The sequence below is a fragment of the Siphateles boraxobius genome, unplaced genomic scaffold, assembly GCF_051911475.1.
Source record: "Siphateles boraxobius isolate OS27281-9 unplaced genomic scaffold, OSU_SipBor_1 11, whole genome shotgun sequence".
NCBI classification, from domain to species: Eukaryota; Metazoa; Chordata; class Actinopteri; order Cypriniformes; family Leuciscidae; genus Siphateles; species Siphateles boraxobius.
Genome location: NW_027508711.1, coordinates 18,128,487 through 18,151,609, shown reverse-complemented (window position 1 = coordinate 18,151,609; position 23,123 = coordinate 18,128,487). Strand labels below are relative to the sequence as shown.

Below are 23,123 nucleotides of genomic sequence, written 5' to 3'. Positions count from 1 at the left end.
GTCACATTTTAGCACTGCATCCACACTCTTTGCTATTCCCATGGTCTGGGTCATGGTCCTTTGTGGCCAAATCCACAGGTGTGTACTAACACACTCAAAGATCCGTTCACAAGGCCTGATATAGCCAGACTCACCGGCTGTATCTGTTGATATCTGTGAAGACAAACTTTCTTCTAAGTTTTTGTCAGATATTTGTACACTTGAATTCGATGGGTAAGGGCTGTTGTTTAGATTGTTGCAGCTTGAAGTCTTTGTCTTGAAAAATGTTCTTATGTCCATTATGTCAACTAAATTGGCTGCCAGCTCAAAATTAGCCTAATAGCCTAAATCATTTTTTTTCTTCTATAAAGCACATAAACCCCCATTTTTAGGTGAGTGCCGGATATGGGTGTCTTTAACTATTTTTTAAAATGAATGAATTTGTATTTAAAGTGATCAGAATTTAATAAAAACATTGTAATTTATGAATTATATTGGTTTCATTCATTTAAAAATTGTTTATCGAAAAAAAAAAATCCTTCATAAATGAATTATCTCTTCGCGTGCGCACGGCATGCAATTTACGTTTTCCACAGACCACAGCGGAGCCAGCCCAGTCGCACTTAATTGGTTTTGGAGTGGAGGAAACTGATCCTAGACCAGCAATTATGTGCAGCTTTTCTTTATAAGAGCAACTAGTAGTAGCGGGCAGGCTGCTTTTGAGGGAGAAAATTTCACTCAAATTGTATATTGCTAATCTTAAGTCCGTGGCCAGGGGAAGCCTAAGCCTTCCTCAGCCTTACACACGCTCCGCCTATGCTAAAAGGGGAAGTATGGTAAGAGTTAGTCATAATATTTGACCCAAAGGGGAAGTCAGGTAAAAGTTTATCATAAGGTTATCTAAAGGTCAGATTTTTAGAGTCCGAAAAATGATTAGTTCTAATAGACAGTTCACTATCTTATCTATTAAAAATCCATTACAATCACTAATCTGAAATTCCTTCATCATCTTTGGTTATGGTCCTAGTATTTTTGCACTGAAGTGGAAAAATCTAAATTTTCTTTAAAGGTTCAATGATAAAGAAAAGTCGCAAAAAAGTTTTCGGACACAAATAGCCCTGTTTTCTGAGAATGTGCCAACGCTATGAGGGATATTATTCTATTTTCCGGCCAAGCAGGCCGTAGCAGATATGAGGACGGCTCAATTTTACAGTCTGATGCAAGTGGAGATGAGATCAGCCACAAAGAAGCACGTTCAGATAAACGATTACATGCACTTCAACAGACTTGGCTGGCAAACATATAAGCGAGCCGTTCTACGTATGACAGCTACATGCAATGTTCCATTATAGTGGATGTGACACTGTTGGATGTGCGTTAGCTGCGGTGCAGAAGGAAGTGATGCGAGACATTAACCTCAAGAGGACGTGCTATTCTGCATTGCTGCTCTTGGGTTGAATTTATGTAACATTTTTCTCACACTGGCTGGATCGCTGGTAAGCTTTTGTTGCATATTTGAGGTGTCATTCGTGAGGCTTTGTTTGATATTTTTATGTGTGTGAATTGTAGGCTCCAGTGGGATATTTGTAAGTAGGCCTGCAGTCCCAATTATGCATGATTATGTGTTGTATAATTGTATTTGAGAGGAATTTTTGAACTGTATCTGCTATTGTGTGTTACATTGCTGTTTGTGAATTGAGAGTTAGTATTTGAATGCGCTTGTGAGGTGTGTGAGGGTGTCTCTGCGTGTGTGTGTGTGTATGAAGGCTTATCAGCTCACAGCAGCTTCTGTCAGGGCTTCTTGGCGAAGCGACTATCAGAACGAACACACCACAGTCACCATAGGAAACTCACCCCTGTCTTTTCCCTTAGTCTGTTGTCATCGTGAGGGATTGTTCTGAGCCACATTCACCATGTAAGTGTTCTCCCTCATTAATATGCATTTCATTTGTTTAATGTCACTATGTTGTAAAAACTTTTTAGGTCAGGTGAGGACTGCCTTTATAGGATTATGTGTCTATGTTTTTGATCTGAAGCAGATTTATTGTATCGTCTTCAGATTCAAATGGACTCTCCAGGTGGAAAAGATGTTGAAGCAAACTCAACAGGAAGTGCGACGATGGAACTTCCTGTGCTGACTCAACCTGGCCTCGGGGAGACCACGACGACAGTGACCACTATCACACAAACAGGGGGAGACTGGAGCTCAGGACTGTTTAACGTGTGTGGTGACACCAGTACATGTAAGAGGAAGTGCTTGAGAGAGCATGGAGAGATGTTTACAATTAATATTGTCACTTTGTGAGATATACAGGTGAAACTCGAAAAATTTGAATATCGTGCAACAGTTCATGTATTTCAGTAATTCAAATTAAAAGGTGAAACTAATATATTTAGTATATATAACTATATACATATGCATGGTTATAGTTTTCAGAGCGCTGACATTTCTGTATTTAAAATCCTTTTTATTTTTTTGATTTCATATAATATTCTAATTTTCTGAGATTTTGAATTGGGGTTTTCATAAGCTGTAAGCCATAACCATCAAAATTATAACTTTTGCACAATATTCAAATTTTTCGAGTTTCACCTGTACAAAGCCACATTGTGAAAAGAAGCAGTCGCACTGTAATATACTAAAGTAACATTTTGAATATAAAGTCAGAATTGGGTGTGATATAAGTTTGCTTTTGCAAGAAACAAATTCGTAGTTGCAAGATATAAAATTGCAATCACAAATATTGGCAATGTGATCGTATTTGTAAAGCCCACTGTATAAAGTTTCACAAAAAAAGTCACATTGCTGGATATAAAGCCACATTGTAAGTCATAAATTCACATTTGCAATATTTAAACTCACTTTGCAAGATATAAATTCGTATTGTGCAACATTTTTATATGTAAATGTAAGATTATGGGAGATATAACATTGCAATTGTAAGATACAAATTCACAGTTGTGAAATAAGTTGCAATTACAGCAAAAAGCAGGCAGAAACAGGCTTCCATAATTATTTCTTAATTTTTTGTATTGTATTCACCCTGAAATTAAAATTATGTCACTAATTACTCACCCTCATGTTGTTCCAAACCCTTAAGACTTCCGGTCATCTTCAGAACACAAATGAAGATATTTTTGATGAAATCCCAGAGCTTTCAGTCCCTCCATTGACCGCTACGCAACTTTGACACTTCGTGAGCTTAGAATTATACAGTTCTATCTCCGTTTAGGGTAGTTCTGAGATATTGAGCATCAAAGTTTTTAATCCCTGCTGTTTTGTGAGATGGAACCTTTTTATTTTATTAATAACTACTAACAAAAATTTTTTTTTTACAAAAATAACACCACACAGGCATTAATAAACACCTAATGGATAAGATTGTCAAAAACTCAATTTCGACCAAAAGTGGAGATAGAACCGTATAATTCGAAGCTCACGACTTCACAAAGTTCATTAAGAGATCGTAAAACTAATTGAGCGGTTTAGTCTGAATTTACAAATTTTCTGAAGATAAACGATCAGTTATCTGATGAACAGATTGCATTTAGGCTTTTTAGGAATTTAGGAAAATTTGGAGGGACAGAAATTTCTCAAAAAGATTTCATCAAAAAGATCTTCATTTGTGTTCCGGAGTTGAATGAAAGTCGCACGTGTTTTGAACGATATCAGAGTGAGTAATTACTGACAGAATTTTTATTTTTGGATGAACTTTCTCTTTATGACTGTTGTAATTCAACCGATACGACTTTGCCTTGTTTCAGTCTTGGCAACAAAGAAAACATATTTTTCTGTTCCAGAATAATAAAACTGGCCTGGAACTCTAGTGGGACACAATTTGTTCTAAAACACTTACAGCCTCAAGAAATCCAACACACAGCAGCTTATTTATTGTTAGTCTCTCCATGAAGCCTCTGCCTCTCTATACAATCAATTGAGATCTTGATTGACAAACTGTACATGAAATTCTACTGCTGCATATTTTTATATATTTTGGGACCCAGACTGGCCCTTAGCATTGCATTTTGGAATTTTGTATAAATTTGGAAAAAACTCAACACCAGACTTAGAACTCATTTCTTCATAATTATATTTCTAATTAGTCTCCTAACATACTTTATTTTGTATTGTATTACTGTAGCAAACTGCAGTTAAACACAATTAAATTTGTTCAAAAGATGTGCGCTGTCCTGCTGAAAATACATATCCACACATTATGTATTTCACAAATGGCACACATGACTTAAAAATCTTATGGGTCAAACTTTTTGGATTACAGCTATATTGGGCCTTAGTATGTACTCTATCATATATGAGTAATTACTGTTGTTTTACTAATCCAGTGGTTTGTGTACCGTTTCACAATCATTAAAAGTTAATGACATTCCTTAATGATTATAAATTGCTAATGATTTTTCATTCATTTAAAAAAAAAAGCTGGGCTACTAATTCTACTTTGTGCAAGGACATTGATTTATCTTTCAAAGCCATATTTATCAGAATTGAATCCTTTTTTTGCAGGCAGTCAATATAAGCTGTGTTAAAGTAATTGCAGATAAGCACTGAAGCTCTGAGTTTCTCGACAGATCCCTGCCCACGTTCCAAAGCATCTGTCCTCTCTTCTGTGCAGGTCTGATGGGTGCGTTTGTGCCATGTTGTTTGGACCTAAGTCTGGCTCATCAGTATGGAGAATGTGTGTGTTTGCCTCTTCTGCCTGGCTCCACTTTCGCCATGAGAGTGGGCATTCGAGAGCGGTTTAAAATCAGGGTAAGGAGTCAGCAGTAATGTAAATAATGTGACAGGCATAGACTTTTTGGTGAGTATTGTATCAGTTTTTGGTGAGTAATGTATCAGTATTGCTGATTTAATACTGATAAAAATGTACAGGATTCCAAAATCGATTTGATCCGTTTAGTATGCAAAAAACTTTATGCAAGAGTACTATATCAGTTTGCGTGTTCCCGTTACTATACTATTTTAATGGACTATTTTGCTATAGATTTCAAAATCCAATATCTAATTCTATAAACGTTTTACTTTTATTGTAATTAAAATAACTTGTAGTAAAATAAAATATCAGGTCATTTTTTTTAATGCTTAATGCATATAAGAAACTGGCTTTGTCAAAGAATGTGGCTTTGTCCCTGAACTTTCTGTATAAATGTTTTTTTTTTTCAGAAAAAATATTGTTTGTAAACATAGCCTTGGAAGAGCTGTATTATTTTAGTATCATTGATATACGATTATAGTGTTTGTTAATTTTTTGAATATGGCAATATTGCTTTAACTTGAATTGTTAAAGTTTGAGTGTTTTTTATGGTTTTCTGTTTGGGTAACAATAATAAGCATGTGGTATCATGTTTAATAGTTAAAACAATTATTTGACATTTTTGCACTGACCTTCAACATCATAACACATTTTTAAACTTTTTTTTACTGGATGATTAAAAAAATTCTGATATATCTATTTAATTCTTTTACTTAATTACTCATCTATTCAAGCTAATAATATGAATTCTAAACTTACTGTGACAAGTTTGAAAGGATGTAGTGATTGAGGATTAGGAACAATAATTAAACTAAGTCTAGCAGTAACCTTTTCAAATTGATTGTTTTGATAAAAAAAAAAAATTCTGACAAGTTACCTGGTAATTCGCCCTTTAGTTAGGTAATTCTAACTACTATTTACACTTAATGTAAAAATAGCAGTATTTTCATTGCAATATGTAAATAAAATATTTCCTGCCGGAAGTAGTTGGTCATCTGGGTACTTTTTGCCTTCTGTTTTATGAGTACTGTGAATTCGGACATACATGCACTTCTTCTGTCACATACTGTTTTCGTCTACTATGTAGTAGCTAAGTATGCGATTTCGGATGGAACCTTAGTTTGCGCATGCAATCAAATGGAGTACACTTAAAAAAGCTGCGCGTTCGACTGTATGCGTCAAAAAAACTACGTATACGTTGGGCTTTAATGTAAGAACCAACAACTCAACTCAGATATCACTGTAGAGTTTCCACTGAACAATGGATTACGGTGACCTGAAAAAAAAGTGTTTTACAGCATTTCCTCTAGGTGTAGAAATGTATCTTTGATTTATCTTGTCATATCCTTCTTGTGCTAAGAAGTAAAACACATGCAGTATTTGACGGTTATATGAAGATTCCTTAAATTAAATTTCATAACTAGATTCCTCGACTTGGAGGGGGGTGTTAAATCAATATCAGAGAAATGTATCCTTACTTAGAAATCTACAAACCCTATTATGCCTGGTTATATTAAATTAAGAATACATTACAGTGTGCTGTGTGTGTCTCCAGGGCAGCGTGTGTGAGGACTGGACTACGGTTTATTGCTGCTACCCTCTGGCCCTATGTCAAATGATCAGAGAGATGAAGAAGAGACTGAAGACTCAGATCTACACCGTTTCTACCCTGCTGGAGAGCTCCTGAGACACAGTGTGTGTGTGTGTGTACATGAATCCGATTTTCCTTCTCATCCGTGTTTTTGCCGATGCTAAAAGACTGAGGGGCCGTCTCAGCTGTCGGGATGTTTATTACCCGGGGTCCTGAACTTCACGCAGGGTTAGACATATCAGTACTCTCTGCTTGAAGATTGATGCCGCTGACATTTCCAACTGACGGAGAGATGGAGTGACAGATGGGCGGAGAGACGGATGAGTGGAGAAGAGGTTCCTGATGTTTTCTGGCACTGTCTATGCTTTAATTTCCGATTGCTCTCTCACGGTACACATAGAAAATATGCAGGTTTTGTTATATGAATTCAGTTTTGGCACTATTTCTAATCGTATTTCAAATTCAGAGTCAAAACTGATTTGACATCTAATCTCTTGTTCTATCCAAAATAAAGTGTGTTTAAAAAAACTGCCTAATTTTGTCAGATTTACTTGTAGATTTAATGTTATATATCATATTGTATTTATTACATTTTGATGTATTTTTTTTATATTTACTTTTGTTTCATTTATAATCCAACAAATGGCTTATCTATGATAAAGCAAGGATAAAACCAATAATGGATATTAACAAAAATTAAATGTGCAGGATACCATTATTTTTACAATTATATTTTAGATTGTAATTTATAATTTTTAACATATTTATTTATAATTTAATATTACAACATTATTTAACATTATACATATTTAATAAACCATTATAAGATTATTTAAAGTTGGCATGAAGCAGAAGCTGCAATAGTCTATTCTTCCCTATACTGTAACTATGGCTGCATTTAAAATCACATACTTTCCTACTACATAGTTGCCGAAAAAGTGACAAACTATTTCCGGTGAGATTCTGAAGGGTGCATACCATGGTCTCTTTACTATCCAGTTTGTGAATGGCAGTGAAGTGACGCAACTGATGGTGGTAGGTCACATGATAATGACAGCATGGTGGATGTAGTACGTCCCTATTATATTCATACTGCACACACATTCATACTATATATATATATATATTCACACAGTCGTGAAGTAATTATTCAAAATAAGTACATACTCAAGAGAGAATGCGATCGGATGCCTATTGTTGAAACGGCTTCTTGAACAAGAACAAATGTAGGGCGGGACTTGATTTTGTCAATGGTGAATTGATGGGATAGTTGTGGTTTGTGAGTGACAGGTTGCACTGCCCATTTTAATTAAAGATTAAGGGCATATGTACGGTGGCCCAGTAGTGCACAACACAACGAAATTTAAAAAGCAAACAAGTTTACAACACAACGAAATCAAGTCAAAACATAAATGCTCCTGACCACTAGGGGGCTCCCGGACCGCGGTAAAGTTAGTTTTCCTTTTTTTTTTTTTTTTTTTTTTTTTTTTTTTTATTGAGAAAACGTTAAAGGGAAATACAGAGACATTTGAATCTTTGAATCAAACAAACAAAAAACAAAAAAAAAAACAAACAAAAAAAATTCTGCATCTTATTTCACATATCAATCATCTTTCTAACACATTGAGTATCCTTTTCAACAGTTTTGATGTCTTTAGAGCTTTGCGGTTGTTTTGTATTGAAGTTAGAGAGTCATAAAACATCTTCAAATCAGTGGAAAATAGTCTAACATTTGGTATAGTGGATATACATTTTGCTTTATGTATATGATATTTTCCAAATAGAATGAGAAGTTTAATTATATTATTCATTTCCAATAAATCAGAGTTACAATCCATAAACAAGACCATTACCTCAGTTATTGTGACAAATTTATAAAATAACTCAAAAAGAAACCAAGAAACTTGGGACCAAAATAAATTAGTATAATTACAATTAAAAAATAAGTGTATTATAGTTTCATTTTCTTCATTACAGAAACTGCATAGTGGTGAAAACCCTTCTTTAAATTTACTAATAAAGTCATTACAAGGATAGTATCTGTTTATTATTTTAAAGTGAGTTTCTTTAACTTTATTAGGGAGTACATATTTATTTATATCAGACCACAAATTTTTAAAAACGAGAAAGTGGTAATCCTGCTTCCACTTCACCATTGCCTTAGGTGAAGAGCTTTTTTCTTTGGTTAAAATTCTTCTGATATATATATTATTAAATTTTTTATCTCGAATAGAAAGGCCCCCAACAGTCAGACTAGGAAGAAAACTTGGAGTTACAGGATTATAGATCTTTTCATTTTTTATAAGATAAAGTAGTTTCGGGGAGATACAACGAATAAGTTTAAAGTATTCTTTAGAAGATACATTTGTCCCAATATAATTAATAAATTCATTATAATTAAGTAGGTCACCTGATTGATTTATCAAATCTTTAACAAAAATTAAACCTTTGTTAAACCAATCGTTCCAAAAAATGGTTTTGTTTTTAAATAGTACATATTGATTATTCCAAATAACACAGGAATGGGGAGAGAAATTGTGTTTGTAAACTAATTTCCACGCATTCAAGTTAGTTTTCCTTGCCACTGTTCTATAGAGTCTGTCTTACAAAGATATCATCAGAGCCTGTCTACGGAGAGCTTGCCACTCCCTATTAAAATCCTATTGTACCGAATTTTGGTTGTAGTTCCAACAGAGTTCCACTGGGGGCGATCGCCCATGAGTGCAAAATTAATGGGAGTCTATGGAGCTAGACGGCAAACTTTTTCTCTTTCACCCGATTGTCGGTGAGAAATCTCAGATTTGATTGTAGGTTTTGCAAGTTCAACATGGGTTATAGGTTGAAAGTTGAATGAACGAGTAGGCTACTTATGTCCTTTCAATGTCTTACAGGTTGAGTTGTAGTTGTCCATAACTCTCTAGCATTCTGCTAATGAACGCTGATTGGTCAGTGAAGGACTGATTACAACTAGAAATACCGCTTGATGGCATCGTGGCATCCGAAGCGGGACCAGAATGTGTGTGTATTTTCGGCGTGGTCTTTTAAAACAACAAAACAAAAACTGTGTCAAGCTGTGTTGTCGATGCCTCGAGAGAGAAGAAAGTGCAGAGCTCAAAAGCACCAAAGTGATTGAAGTGATTGATACAAAGCTCAGGTCGTACGATGTGTACGTCATTGACTTTTTAAAGCAAATAAGTGACTCTAAAAAATCTAACACCCAGCAATGTGTAATTTCTTTGCATATCCTTTCAAATACATCATTCAAATTACTAGATAAAAAGTTATATCCTGAGAAAAGTGGATTTTGAGGGGTATAGCTCCATTGACTTCCATTCATTCTGCACTCGTCCTGTGAGCGCCCTCATATGGAACCAGAGTGGAACTGCAACCAGTTCAGAAGCCAGAAGTTTTAGTGCCTAATAATGCCTTATTAGACATTCTCTGATATCAATAACACGATTAGTTTTAACTGTATGTAACCATTGTATATCGACATGAAATATTAATTCAAAATCACCTACATGCGTTATAGCTGCACATTAATACTCGAGAATGCTTTGACGGTGCACGGCGCATGGTCTCTAAGGGAACATCTGCCAATTCCTTCATGTGGTTAAAACGTATAATTTGTATTAATTAAAATGACTTAATAAACAACATTTAAACATAGACATGTTTAAATTCCAAAGTTTGATTGTATTGGTAAGACTGACTTACTACAAGTGAAATTTTGCCAAAACCTGCCTTAAGGTTTTGTCAAAATTTTACTTGTACATGCACAGTAAACAATAATTTTTTAGAAAAAAAAATGAGTTCAAAAATTCACCTATGAGTTTTTTCATGTTCCAATGGTTGTAGTACATTCCAAGAGACCAGACTGATTTACTATAGTTGAATAATGCAAAATCTCAACTGTAATAATTCATTCTGGTCAGTCAAGGATTGCACTGCAACCATTGGAACATGGAAACAATTATTTTTCACGTAAGAGTGGGCTCGGCCATTTGTAAATGGAATTTGTCTGGCTTCCGATGTCATCCGCCTCCAGTTATTTCTCATTGAACAAAAGAGCTTGTTATGCTGCTTGATATTGCAAACTGGCATTTCCTCTTATTTTAATGTATTGTCATAATTGTAAACACACTAGTTTGTAGTGCACTTTGTTATTCTTCTCGTTATTTCCCTATAGCGGCTAAATGAACCGGAAGTCTTGCACATTCACGAAAAATAGCTCACTTCCCTGTTGAAAAATAAGGTGGATAGAACAGTAGCAAGGAAAACTAACTTTACCGCGCGAGACGGTGAGGAAATTTTCCCACCGGTTAATCGATGTATGTGCCATGATTCCTGTCTTGTGTTCCCCTCGTCTTGTGAGAGGACTTTTGTTATTTCCTGTCTTGTGCCATGTGTTGTAGTTCTATGTAGTCTTTCTTGTGGATTAGTTTTCCACAGGTGTTGCCTTTAAGCCACTCCCCCTTTTTATCTTGTTAACCTAGATTCCCTTTGTGTATCATGCTATCCCATGTTTGTTTGTCTTGTGGATTACTATCTTTAAATCATATTGCACTTGGATCCTCGTCTCTGCCTGCTTCTTTGCCTGTCTCAACCGTTACAGTATGACAATACCAGTAATACCCGATCGGTAATACCAATAATCACAGAAGGAAGGGGCATTGAGTTTTCCCCCTCTTTTTCACCTCGCTTTTATGTCACTAATTCAAAAGCGAAAGTAAAATGCGCACAGCCACATGAGCATTTATAACAGTGCGGAGCAAAGCGAGTGTTTTCAATTAATTCCTATGGAAGTTGAGCACGAACACACACTCGCTCTGCGCCAGTGGATACACACCATTATGAATGCCCATGAGCATTTTACTTTGAATTTTGAATTAGCGCCAATTCGGGAGCGGCAGTTCATTATTATTCTTAATGAAAAACACAACAAAGCAGTACAATGAGAAACTTTCCTAAATATGCACTTTTACTTTTCGCTTTGAAAGCAAATCTGAGGTGAATGGTAAGTGAGCTGAAATCTGACTTCTGCTTCTGGTATGTGCTGCGAATATGTCTGCTCTTTGACCATACTAAATTATTTTATTACTATAAAAAATCAAAACGATGGTGGGCAAGTGACTATCGCAGCGAGCCCACCGCGCTCCGGGAGACCCCTAGTGGTCGGGAGCATTTACGTTGTGTTGTGAACTTATCTTTGCTTTTTAAATTTCTTTGTGTTGTGCACTACTGGGCCACCATACATATGAATTTAAAAATGTAATGATGTGCACAAATGAAACATTTTCAATTTAAAATAAGAATGACGTTTTATGGAAAATGACGTTCTGGAATTAGCAACACAAGTGTGATATGAGGTGTGTAAGAAATCCTACACACAAGAGCGTTTTAAGCACAAAAACCTGACAAATGTCTTGAAATACAACATCTGAACAATGTCTTGAGGTGTGGTAACCGTAGTAAAAGCGGAATAATTGACTATTAGAAAATAATGCACCATCGAGGTGGTAAGCACAGTGGCCGTTACACCTCAGGTGTGCATTATTTTCTAATAATACCCGTTGTAAATTATTCCTAGTACATTATTTAACATTATTAATATTTAATAATGCATTGTAAAAAAAATAACAAGCGGTTTTTGTCACGATTTTTTTGTTTTGGACAATAGGCCTTTTTTATTTTGGACAATAGGCCTTATGGTAGAAATGTTCAATAGATTTTTACTTAACCCTGGTATGTGTCTACCTTGATACTCACTGGAGTAAAAAGTGTCTGGCAACCTTCCCTATATAAATCATTTCAATCATCATGGTTTTCAAGGATTGTATGTCATCTAAAAGCCCTGGATACTTCCTGTTCACCTGGTTCAAAAGTGTGTGTGTGTGTGTGTGTGTGTGTGTGTGTGCGTGCGTGCGTGCGTGTGTGTGCGCATTTCTGTAGAGGGCACTGTTGTCACACATATACATACACACTGTTCTGGGGTAAAGTAAGGTGAGTGTGTGTCTGTGTATAAGGTGTATGGCTGCCGTCAAGGGTTTTCTGTGAGGCCCCTGGGGGACATGAGACCGCTGGAGCCTTAAGCACTGCAGATACAAAACCGGAAAGGTGAAAAATAAGGACAGGAGCGACTGTGAGGAAAGATCATGGAAAGTTTCAAGAAGCAGTTTCTCAAGCACAAATGGCTGAGAACCAATTAGCCTTTTTTTAAATGACTTGCATGGAGTTTTAATCAAAATCAGATCACATCCAATTATGTAATCAAAATTTTAGTCCTCAATCAAACAGATTCCGCCTTCAAATCATGTCAGAATGATCATGTTTTTCCACCATGTAGAAACTGGGTCAATGAAATATATTAATTATTTTAAAATACATTAAAAAAAAATGCATTCAGACATAGGATTTGAACACACATCTAAATGAACATGTTCTTAATTTCAATTTAAATTCATCAATATTTTTTTTGGAGACAAAGTAAAAAAAATAAAAAATAAAAAAAATATAATAATGAATAATGATAATGAAAAAAAATCCTTGTATGAAATTTTTGTATATGAATTGTTAGTTTGAAATAATATTTTATTATTGTCCAGCAATATTCCATTAATTGTTACGCACGCACGCACACACACACACACACACACACACACACACACACACACACACACACACACACACACACACACACACACACACACACACACACACACACACACACACACACACACACACACACACACACACACACACGCACACACATATATATTTGTAACAATAATAAAAAATTTCAAACTAAAATTTCATATATATACATACATCTTCATCTTTTTTATGATTAGGCACATTTGTTTAGGTTGTAAAATGATTTTAAAGCAACGGTATTAAATAATGAATCGTTTAATAATAAACTGCATGACATTTTAGGGTCCTTAAATTTAATGTTCTTGAGAATGAAAACCATGATGAAATCCATATGAAGTCAGCATGGATACAAAGATCACATTATTGAGAATTCTTTAAGTTTTCTGGTAAAACTTTATGCATTTATGCATAATGCATTATAAAGGTACATAATAATGCATTATATGTACATGCATATATAGTTGTAATCAAAGTTAAAATGCATTATAATATGTGCAGATTCCTTGTTACATCTGAAATTGGTTGTTTGTAATGTATTTTAATGCATTATACTTTGTAAAGGTGTGTTGAATTAAGTATTTTAATGTATTATAATAGTGGTTACAATTATTATAAGAGACTATACAATGCATTATAAGGTGCACAGCAAGGCATAATAATGCATTAAAAATACTTTTATAATATTTAAAGGCTTTAAGTAAAGTGTTACCCTATTTTTATTTTTTTATTTTACTTCATTGTATGTCAAGTAATACAAATAATATTGTATCAGCGGTTAAAAAATCCTTCAGTGAAATATAAAAATTTGTCGCAATCATGAGTTCCCAGCTTGCAGGTATAGCAACTTCCCAGGAGGATCCAAGAGCATCCGTGGCACTTTTTGGAGCATTTGTACCCTAGAGAGTCTTGCTGTGACGTGTTTCAGTGTTTGTGTGTGCATCTCCTTAGCAGCCACGTGTCCCTTTGGTAACAGCCCAGTCCACAGCAACAGCTCGGGCACCTGGGGCAGAAGCCATCTCACGCGGTCCAGCACGATGCTGATGATGGACGGCCAGTTAGATGTTTATGTGCCTGAAGCTTGATTCTATTTGGCCAAATACAAGAATCTTGTTCAGCAAAGATGTGCGTCAGAAGGAGGTGTTAGAGCATCACCTATTTAAGTCAACTGTTCCTTTGGATCATAACTATATTCTGCATGGTGCCATTTTGTGTGTTTTATCTCGCTCCTTCGGGGTCTCATCCTAACTCATGTTGTAAGTCTTTGATCTCCCAGCACTGATGTGTGAGCTCTTATCTGGGTGTCTCTTGGAGTGCGGTGTACATAAAAGTCACGTGGAACATTTTATCTCCTCATGGTGCCTCAGTGAAGTCTACTGAATAGACCACACATAATGATGAATGGTTTGTTTCTGTAATGTTTTTGAATGTTATTTGTAGGTTTTTGACAAGATTGTGTTGTCCACACTTAGACTGAATAGCTTGAGGTAAAAGCAACCTAAGCTCACTGGGAAAATATGCCTCTACCTAAATTTTTTGCAAAACTTCAAAACAGTACCTATACATCACTGCAATTCAGTGTAGTTTCCAGCTTGAAATGAACACTAGTGGCAGTAAAACACCAACCACTTTTATTCATTTTCACACAAATTCAGATTCAAAGGGCATTATCCTTTAATGAAGACTTATTTTTGCACTGTATATTGCACAATACTACACTCTGAGGAAAAAACATTTCAGCGTGGTTCTATATAGAACTGACTCAATTTTAAAGAACGCTTTATGGCAAAAATAAAATGTCTTAAATTATTGCATAACACTTTCATGTTTAATGGGTTATTTCAATATTTTCTACTGATAAAGCAACGCAACGACCACTTTCAAGGCAAAGAAAGGTAGTAAAGACATCATTAAAATAGTGCATGTGACTCCATTGGTTCAACCTTAATGTTATGAAGCGACACAAATACATTTTGTGTGCAAAAAACAAATGTTTAACAATGTCTTTAATACCTTTCTGGGCCTTGAAAGTGATGGTTGTGTTGCTGTCTATGGAGGGATTGAAAGCTCTCGGATTTCATCTAAAAATATCGTCATGTGAACGAAGGTCTTACAGGTTTGGAACGGCATGAGGGTGAGTAATTAATGACAGAATTTTCGTTTTTGGATGAAATAACCCTTTAACCTTTTAGTGCCACTCACTGGACATTTCTTTCACTGGACTGGCACTGCACAACAACCAAAGTAATAAAATGTTGTCACTTGCCAGATACACATTCATCTGCTTAGGATTTTAGCACCACTCACTGGACTTTTCACTTTGAAAATGACACAAAATGTGCAAGAAGCAATGGACCCTTTTCACACTTTCAGGGTTCTCAGAAGCGGAAGTCATCATAGTTTATACGTCTATAGTGATAAATATGAGATGGTATTCCCATTTGCTCCAATATTAAAAGGGAAAAATATAGAGAGACTGAGAGATACATTTTTCCTCATGTATGTATCTCGTAGGTTTTCCCATTTGGCTTTAACCTCGTCCGCTGCACAACATAAAACGGCTTGTTTCATCACGGGGCGATCTTGTTGCGCTGCGATTGATCGCGCCTGGTGTTAATAGCTCCTTAGGGATCTATTGTTTAAATTCAAGAGAGTCATCGCAACGTTGCGCCGCTTAATCGCGCTCAGTGTGAAAGGGCCTTAACATTACAAATGTATATGCATTTTTTAGGAATAAAAATCTGAAAAACGTTACTAGATTTGCGATGTTGATAACTGTGGAAACGTCGGAGCCTCTAAGGAGACATGGTGGTGGAAAAACAATATGAGATGTCAATGGTTTTGCGTGCTCTTGTAAATGTTTTGCTTTCCCCCGAGAAACTTTCACTCGCAAAATGTTTGAGTTTCCCTGAGAAACTTTGCGTTCGCTCGCAAAACTTGTGTGTTCTTTGTGAGTGAACGCAAAGTTTCTCGGGGGAATGCAAAACATTTGCGAGAGAACGCAACAACTTATTTTTTCTTCACCATGGCCCTCTAGGGGCTCTGTAGAAACGCGTCATCACAGTTCATATAAAAGGGTAAAATCAGGTCATTTTCAAAATCAAGTTCCAAAACAACATTGGACCCAGTTGACTTCTAATCTTTTATATTTTTCTTTTATACTATGATGAAAGTGTTAAGATAATTTAGGGAGCAATAAATAAAGCAGTTAGGTTCTTATATTCAGTCATGGTCATCAGTGATTTTATGTTGTCTCCGGAAGCCGTGCCCCATGTCTCTTCACTGCTCATCCTGATAAGGAATAATTTCTGATAAAACCCAGCGAAGATGCCATGAGAGATTTTTACATGATCATTTTCTTAACTTGATCAGCTCCAGTATTCCAGGAAAATGATTTCCAGATGCAGCTAATGTGCTTGCGTGGTGTACTATGGGTATTATTCCTCTGCATCACAGTGCCCTAGTGACCTTCCTTTGGACGCTATGCATCAAGCTTGCTGAAAATAGAATGCTGAAAAAAAAACCCCAGTGGTTAGTGACAGAACAAGACAAACAATGATAGCATATAATAGATCATGAGGAAACACACACACGGGGGAAAACAGAAGACAGCCCATGTTTTTCAGCCACTTAACACCAAGAAATCTGGATTTAGCACCAAATAATACATAAAATGTTCACACTGAACAGTGAGAAGTAGTGTTTATTGAATTGCTTGTATGGCTTTCTACAAACATTACCACCTGTGTTGTTTAATATGCATAGTATTTTCTGTATGCAAAGGTTATACAGGGAATCTACATTTTCCATTTAGGATATTTGTAATATACAGCAGTGGCTCTATATATATAATTTGCCAATGAGATTTATAATAAATTTTTCCTTAAAAAACAAAAAAGGAAATTTATTTCACAAAAATGGTTGACACACACAAGTACCATCCAACTTTACTGAACTCTTTCCCCACCATCGATGGACATTTCCATAATTTGTGAGAAAACGCTTTCAGTGTTTTCACTGTTATATGGTAGAGGCATTATTATGGATCGTACGAAAGAGTACTGAATCTCCTAATCAAAACACATGCGAATAAGATGCAAAAACAAGCGTTATCATATGTAATCATATGCATATGTAAAATAACGCGATCACCAACATTAAACGGCGTAAAAATCAAAACTGCCTAATGTTACCAAATGAAATGTCTACCCAATACGAGCTTTAGGACTGTGCAGGTATTAGAAGAGTTGATGGACTCAATCTAATACATCATTTTCTCTGCTTTTTGCTCAAAATGTTGCTTTTTTATGACTACTAGTGTGACGTGAGGTATAAAAAGGACGCCTAGAGAATATGTCATCTTCTTCGTCTTCAGGGACTGTTTTGTTTGAGTACGTGGTAAGCAATTCATTATGGCTTGTGAACTATGGCTTTTCAGGGAGTGTGTGGATACGTGTCTAAGGTTTTTCACACCCGATGACACACAACTTGTGCGTGATTTGTTTGGGCAAGGAGCACGCACGTTCAGTCCTCAAGGGGGCTGTTTGCATGCATTGTGAGCATTTTCAAATGAAAAAGCTTCGCTCTTGTCTGTTCCTCTTGTACAGGCACCTGTACCCCGCGGCTCGGTCCTGCTCTCGTTGAGGCGGGGAGGAGACTGAGATCATGGGAGTCTCAGGTGGAGCTCGCTGAGGAGTTTGAGAGAGGTCTACATCTCTTGCGCTCTTCAGTGGCTGACGAGAGAGAGCTCCTGGAGGAAGATGTATTGTCTCTTACATGTTCTGATCCAGCAGCCAGTGCTCTGCTGGCTTCAAGCCAGGGTGAGCTGGAAGTGGCTGATGAGGGTGAAGAGGTTGAAATGACTGAGCCCTCTCAGACTCCCTGTCCCGTGTATATTGAGCTACTGGAGGTTATGGAGTGCGCTGCGGCCAGACTCGAGCTGCTGTGGAAACGTGAGAAATAGGAAAATGCTTGTGGAAGATTAGATGAGCGGATTCTATTTGGACATAACCGCCCAGCTCCCGTGAGCCTTCCATTGCTTCCTGATCTCCATATTGAGATTGAGAAGATGAGGGCATCTCCCCCATCCTCCGGTTTTGTGTTCAGGCCTCCGCTCTTTGAGTTCTGTTTTGAGTGTATGGTCAAGCGTAGACCCTCTTGTTTTTAAGGGTCATCTTCACGAGTTCACACTTACGAATGGTCAGAGAGTAAAGGGTTATGCATATTTGGCGTGCTGTCCGGGCGAGGGCTCCAAGCTCAGAAAGTGGGCCCGAACACAGAGTACTCCCCCGTATCTCTGGTTAGGAAGATAACCAGGCAAGTGTGAGGAGATGGGGTGGTGGAGGGATGCTGAAAACTGTCGAGGAATAAGGGTGAGTCGACTATGTATATGTATAGGCCTTACTCATGTTGATTGAGTGGACCTGTTGATTACTGATTGCTAACAGCTGGTTGGAATGACTTGATTGTTTGATCATTAGAAAGTGTTCCTCCCGAACCTTGTTAATAAAACATCATATAGGGAGTACTTTGCTTCTTAGACCTCTGTGTCACAGGTGTCCTGTGAACACCTGATATGCTCAGGTTGAGTCTGGATAAATACTCCCCCTTCTTAGAGGGCCATTATGTAGAGTACTCTGCTCCCTAGAGGATCACGTTCAAGCCCCATGAGAGACTTTTTATTTCGTAACAAAATTGTGTTTAGAAAATGACGTTAGAATAATGACACTGACATATCCTGACATCATCTGACAGCAGATACTTTATCAGGACAACACAGTTTTTCTCAAGCACTCGAGTTAAATTACGTTAGAATCAAGGTGGTTACTGCTGTCAATAGAGTAAAATGAATTTTAAAGCTTTTATTTGTAGTTACAACATCCACCAGCAGGTATTAACACAGCAATGCTAAGTAACCAAAACTTGACCCCTTGATTTGAACACATTTACGTGTCAATGGCTATCAATAATGTTATCATTTATATTTTTAATTATATTATTTAAGCGAGGAGGAATGCTAGGTGGTATTTTTCCTAAAAACCAGACAAACCAAAAACCTTTAGGAAAGTCTGTCAAAACCTATGTGCTGTGTGCAGCACCTACACGTTGCAATTTACCCTAGTGTGCATTGTTTTGTGAATCTATCACAATATTATTCAGACAATTAATTAACTGAAAAGGGATTTTAATTCTAAAGGCACCATTTTCAAGGCACAGCAGCAAATTAAAGTCACTGTTTTTTGCTGCCAAAAAACTTGTCTAACATTATAACTGGATAAGCCCTTAAAATTACACTACATGTCAATGTTGTTTAAGGTTTCAGACAATAATAAGAGGTGAGCTTATAGAGGAATCTCCTTACAGGTCGGTGGTCCATTTGAAGCTCTCCTCTCCTGTGACAGCCAGTCTTGTTTTGAAGTTTCCTCAACGTGACCTCAACCAGGTATCTCAATCCATGCACCGTGGGTGATCCAGTGAATATTTCAGCGGATATCAGTTGCTTCTCTTCACGATATGTCTCAAACATCAAGGTGGAACATCCCTCTGAAGTAAAATGGAGGCTTTTAAGATTTTGCAAGTCCTTGTGGAAAGAGGATGAAGTTAACTCTAAAGGTCAAGGAACATTCATATCACCATGGTAGGTTCTCAAGGCTCGAGTTACTTTCCCCGAAAATGACTTTTAATATGCCACGATAAGCACAGCCTATTAAATCCCATGGCCACAGCACATAATGCGCATTAAAAAGAAAGTAATGAAACAGTGTGACATTACTAATTCTGTCCTGGAAGTAGTCATCTGACATGAACAACACTTGCCTGTGCCTTGCAAAAAAGAGAAAGTGCATGTCAAAAAAAAAGGTGCATGGTCTAAAAATAGGGATTTAGGGGTGCATACAAAAGAAATATATATATTTTATAGATGACATGCGAGTCAGGGTATAGAAGGTACTGAGACTGAGTGGCCATCAGTCAACTCTCGAGCAGTGATGTAAAAACATAAATGGGTTAGCAAAGAAGACAGAGAGAGAGAGAGAGAGAGAGAGAGAGAGAGAGAGAGAGAGAGAGAGAGAGAGAGAGAGAGAGAGAGAGAGAGAGAGAGAGAGCAGTGAAAACTGACAGTGAAGCGGATGAAAAGGAGTGCGGTTGGAATAATAAAGTGAAAAAATAAAAAATAACAGTCAGCAAGAAATGGAGAATCATGGTCGGTATAATAAACTCAAGAGGGGACAGAATGAGGTTTGAGATAAAACTTTTTAGCAAACAATGAGTAAGCAAAATAATGCTTACCTATACAGAACTCACTCCCATGATGCTTTAGTGTGTTGTGGGTGCGCGTCTTGATTTTGCCGAGTTAGACGCAGAACAGATTTTTTTGATCCTGGAACAACAGTCCTGTCCAAAATATTTGTCCTAACTATATCTCTACCCCTGAACCGAAACCTCATAACTTATCCCTAAAATCAGAGGAAAATGATGGGTGAATAACACTGATGTAGAAGCACCTAACCCTGTTTACAAGCCTACATTTGACATAAACTGTAAACTTGTCCCTCAAATTGGAAAGTTGTTCCAGGATTAACAAAGAAGCTGGTCAAGGAACATGTTGTACTTTTTCTCCAGATCTTTCAATCTAATGGACAAAAAAAGCTCACGCAATTTTTGATGTGCATGTTAGATATCAGGAATGGTGAGAGAACATTGTGCTTGCTACGTTTTTTGTCTTCAAACCAAACTTGGGTCTTCAACTGACAAAGTTCCCGTTTGGCTAGCGCACTTCCCATAATGTTTAAGCATTAGGTCTGTAAGCATTACTACAGCAGGATAGTAGGCGGTCTATTAGTGGCTGTTCGAACGCATTCAACTATATGAGCGTCTACACTATGAAAGCAATCAGGCTGATTTCGACTACCTCTGAAGTGATCGGAAAGCTCAAAAAGTTTTAAACCACATTTACACCTGTATTTAACGTCGCCCACTTGTGATTCGATCGACCAAAATGCATTTAAATACCGAGTGTAAACAGGGCCTAAGGACATAGGGCTGTCTCCTAATGGTCAACTAAATGTTAGTTTCATGAAGCGCGTCACAAAAATTATGCATAATGTAGAATTTAGCAATGTTACATAACATATGTAATACATATATTACACATATTACATAAATGAGATTAGTTGTCTTTTCGCATAAATGAACGACTACTTGTCGACTAGAAAAATCTTTAGTCAGGGATAGCCCTAGATTCTCATGTGACATGCGTACACTTATGTAACACCCAGGCGCATACAAACATGGGTTTTATCCTAAATGGTACCCTTAGCCCTTTTACTCCTTTACTCCTCTTTTACTCCCTTTTAGTCCATACTCTTGTTTCATGAGATAGAACAGACCGTTGTGAATGAGTCCAGTCTTTGGATATATGTATAAATGTGTTTATATATAAATGATAAATGTATGCATTTGGGACCGAAAGACCACTGTTGCTGCTGTAGAGATCAAAACAACTCTTTGTACTGTATTCTGCCTGGTCCAAGAGTTCGGCAACATCTCACCCACTAACATGTAGCATAATGATGCATAATGATGCTGCTCAACCATGGCTTGGAAAACTAAGTGAAAACACATCAAATTACACATCACATACAGTACATCAAATTACACATCTTTTTGTTATATATCCTTTAAAAGGTACATATGCTTATGTTGTTGTTTTCTGGTCTTATTTGGTAACAATATTATGAAAATGTATGCATGCATGTACGCATTTCCACTGTAATAAATAAAGTTCCAGTGCAATTCCAAGAGAAAATCCAGTGCATGAAGAAGTCAACCAAACAAATCTGTCACAAATGTTAATATCAACATTTAACACATAACATTTTAACTACTGATGTGTTTCACAGATCATCATTGAATTAAACAAGTCTCTTTCCAGTTTAAAGTTAGTTAAAATGCACTTTTGAAGAGTTGTATGTCTCTTTGTTGTGTATTTATAATCATACTTTAAAGACAAAGGGCATAGATTTAAGTAGGGATGATATGGATATGGTAAGGAGCTGATGTGGCTCAGATTAATATTTTTGCCTCAGGTGCCAGAGGTCTCAAGTTGGAATCTTGCTTTACTGAAAATGTGTAAATAAATTACAATAGCAACATTGGGGTGGTAATCAGATCATCCCCAAACTGCAGCCCCGAAATTGGAAGCACACAATTCTCCAGAATGTCTTTACTGGAACAGCCAAACCCATTCAATAGAACTGGATGTCCACATATATTTAGCCATATAATGTACTTAAAATGACATTTTAACTACAACATTTTGAATATCTTCCAAGTCCTATGGCTAATGCTATAATCGTTATAATTTCAGAGTTGTCTCTTGTCTAATTTCAATATGTCCCTACCGACATTTAAATCAAACCCTTGTCTAAAGATATATCTAGTGTTTGAGGATGTATTTTGTATGAACTAATATTAGAATGTACAAATAAAATACAGTCAGATCATAGAGCTTTTTCAATTACTGTTCTCATACTGATCTCATATAACTTAGATCCTTACACACACACACACACACACACACACACACACACACACACACACACACACACACACACACACACACACACACACACACACACACACACACACACACACACACACACACACACACACACACACAGAGTAAAGAAAGCAAAATAGCATATATGCTATGGAAATATGATATATGCACTACTTTATCGACAAGACAAGGCGATGTAGCTGTTGTGGAAAAACGAATAAAAATACATACCAGTCAGAGCAGCAATCGTTCTCCCCTCCTCCCTGTTTAAAGTTTATGGCCGCCCATCTCGGGAACTTGGGTATCAAAATGATCCCCGATCTTTCCAGTGGTAAATACGACATGAGAGGGCGTTCATGACCAGTTTTTAACTTGGAAACTCGTATTTACAATCATTCTGATAGCATGTGAAGGCAGCATATCTTAACCATCAGTCTCATGTTAATCCACCATGTTTGTAGTTCTTTTTATTCATGTTTGTAGTTTTGAACCAAATCCTTCTTCAATGTGTTATGGGTTGTGGGTAATATCAGCCAATAGAGCGTGCAAGGATCCACACTTTTGAAAATCTACT

General features: G+C 36.7%; 1 protein-coding gene across 1 annotated transcript; it reads left to right on the top strand.

Moving 5' to 3' along the window:
* The first annotated feature begins 1,198 nt into the window (after positions 1 to 1,198).
* Positions 1,199 to 6,867, top strand: plac8l1 (PLAC8 like 1). Its single transcript, XM_077248580.1, has 5 exons — positions 1,199 to 1,475; positions 1,852 to 1,894; positions 2,039 to 2,222; positions 4,611 to 4,747; positions 6,304 to 6,867. The coding sequence occupies exons 3-5, from the start codon at positions 2,045 to 2,047 to the stop codon at positions 6,433 to 6,435; spliced, it is 447 nt and encodes a 148-aa protein (XP_077104695.1). The 5' UTR covers positions 1,199 to 1,475; positions 1,852 to 1,894; positions 2,039 to 2,044; the 3' UTR covers positions 6,436 to 6,867.
* Positions 6,868 to 23,123: the final 16,256 nt, after the last annotated feature.

Coding starts and splice junctions, on each gene's coding strand:
- plac8l1 (XM_077248580.1), top strand. CDS start 2,045: ATGGACTCTCCAGGTGGAAAAGATGTTGAAGCAAACTCAACAGGAAGT. Junction 2,223..4,610: donor GTGTGGTGACACCAGTACAT/GTAAGAGGAAGT, acceptor TCTTCTGTGCAG/GTCTGATGGGTGCGTTTGTG. Junction 4,748..6,303: donor GAGAGCGGTTTAAAATCAGG/GTAAGGAGTCAG, acceptor GTGTGTCTCCAG/GGCAGCGTGTGTGAGGACTG.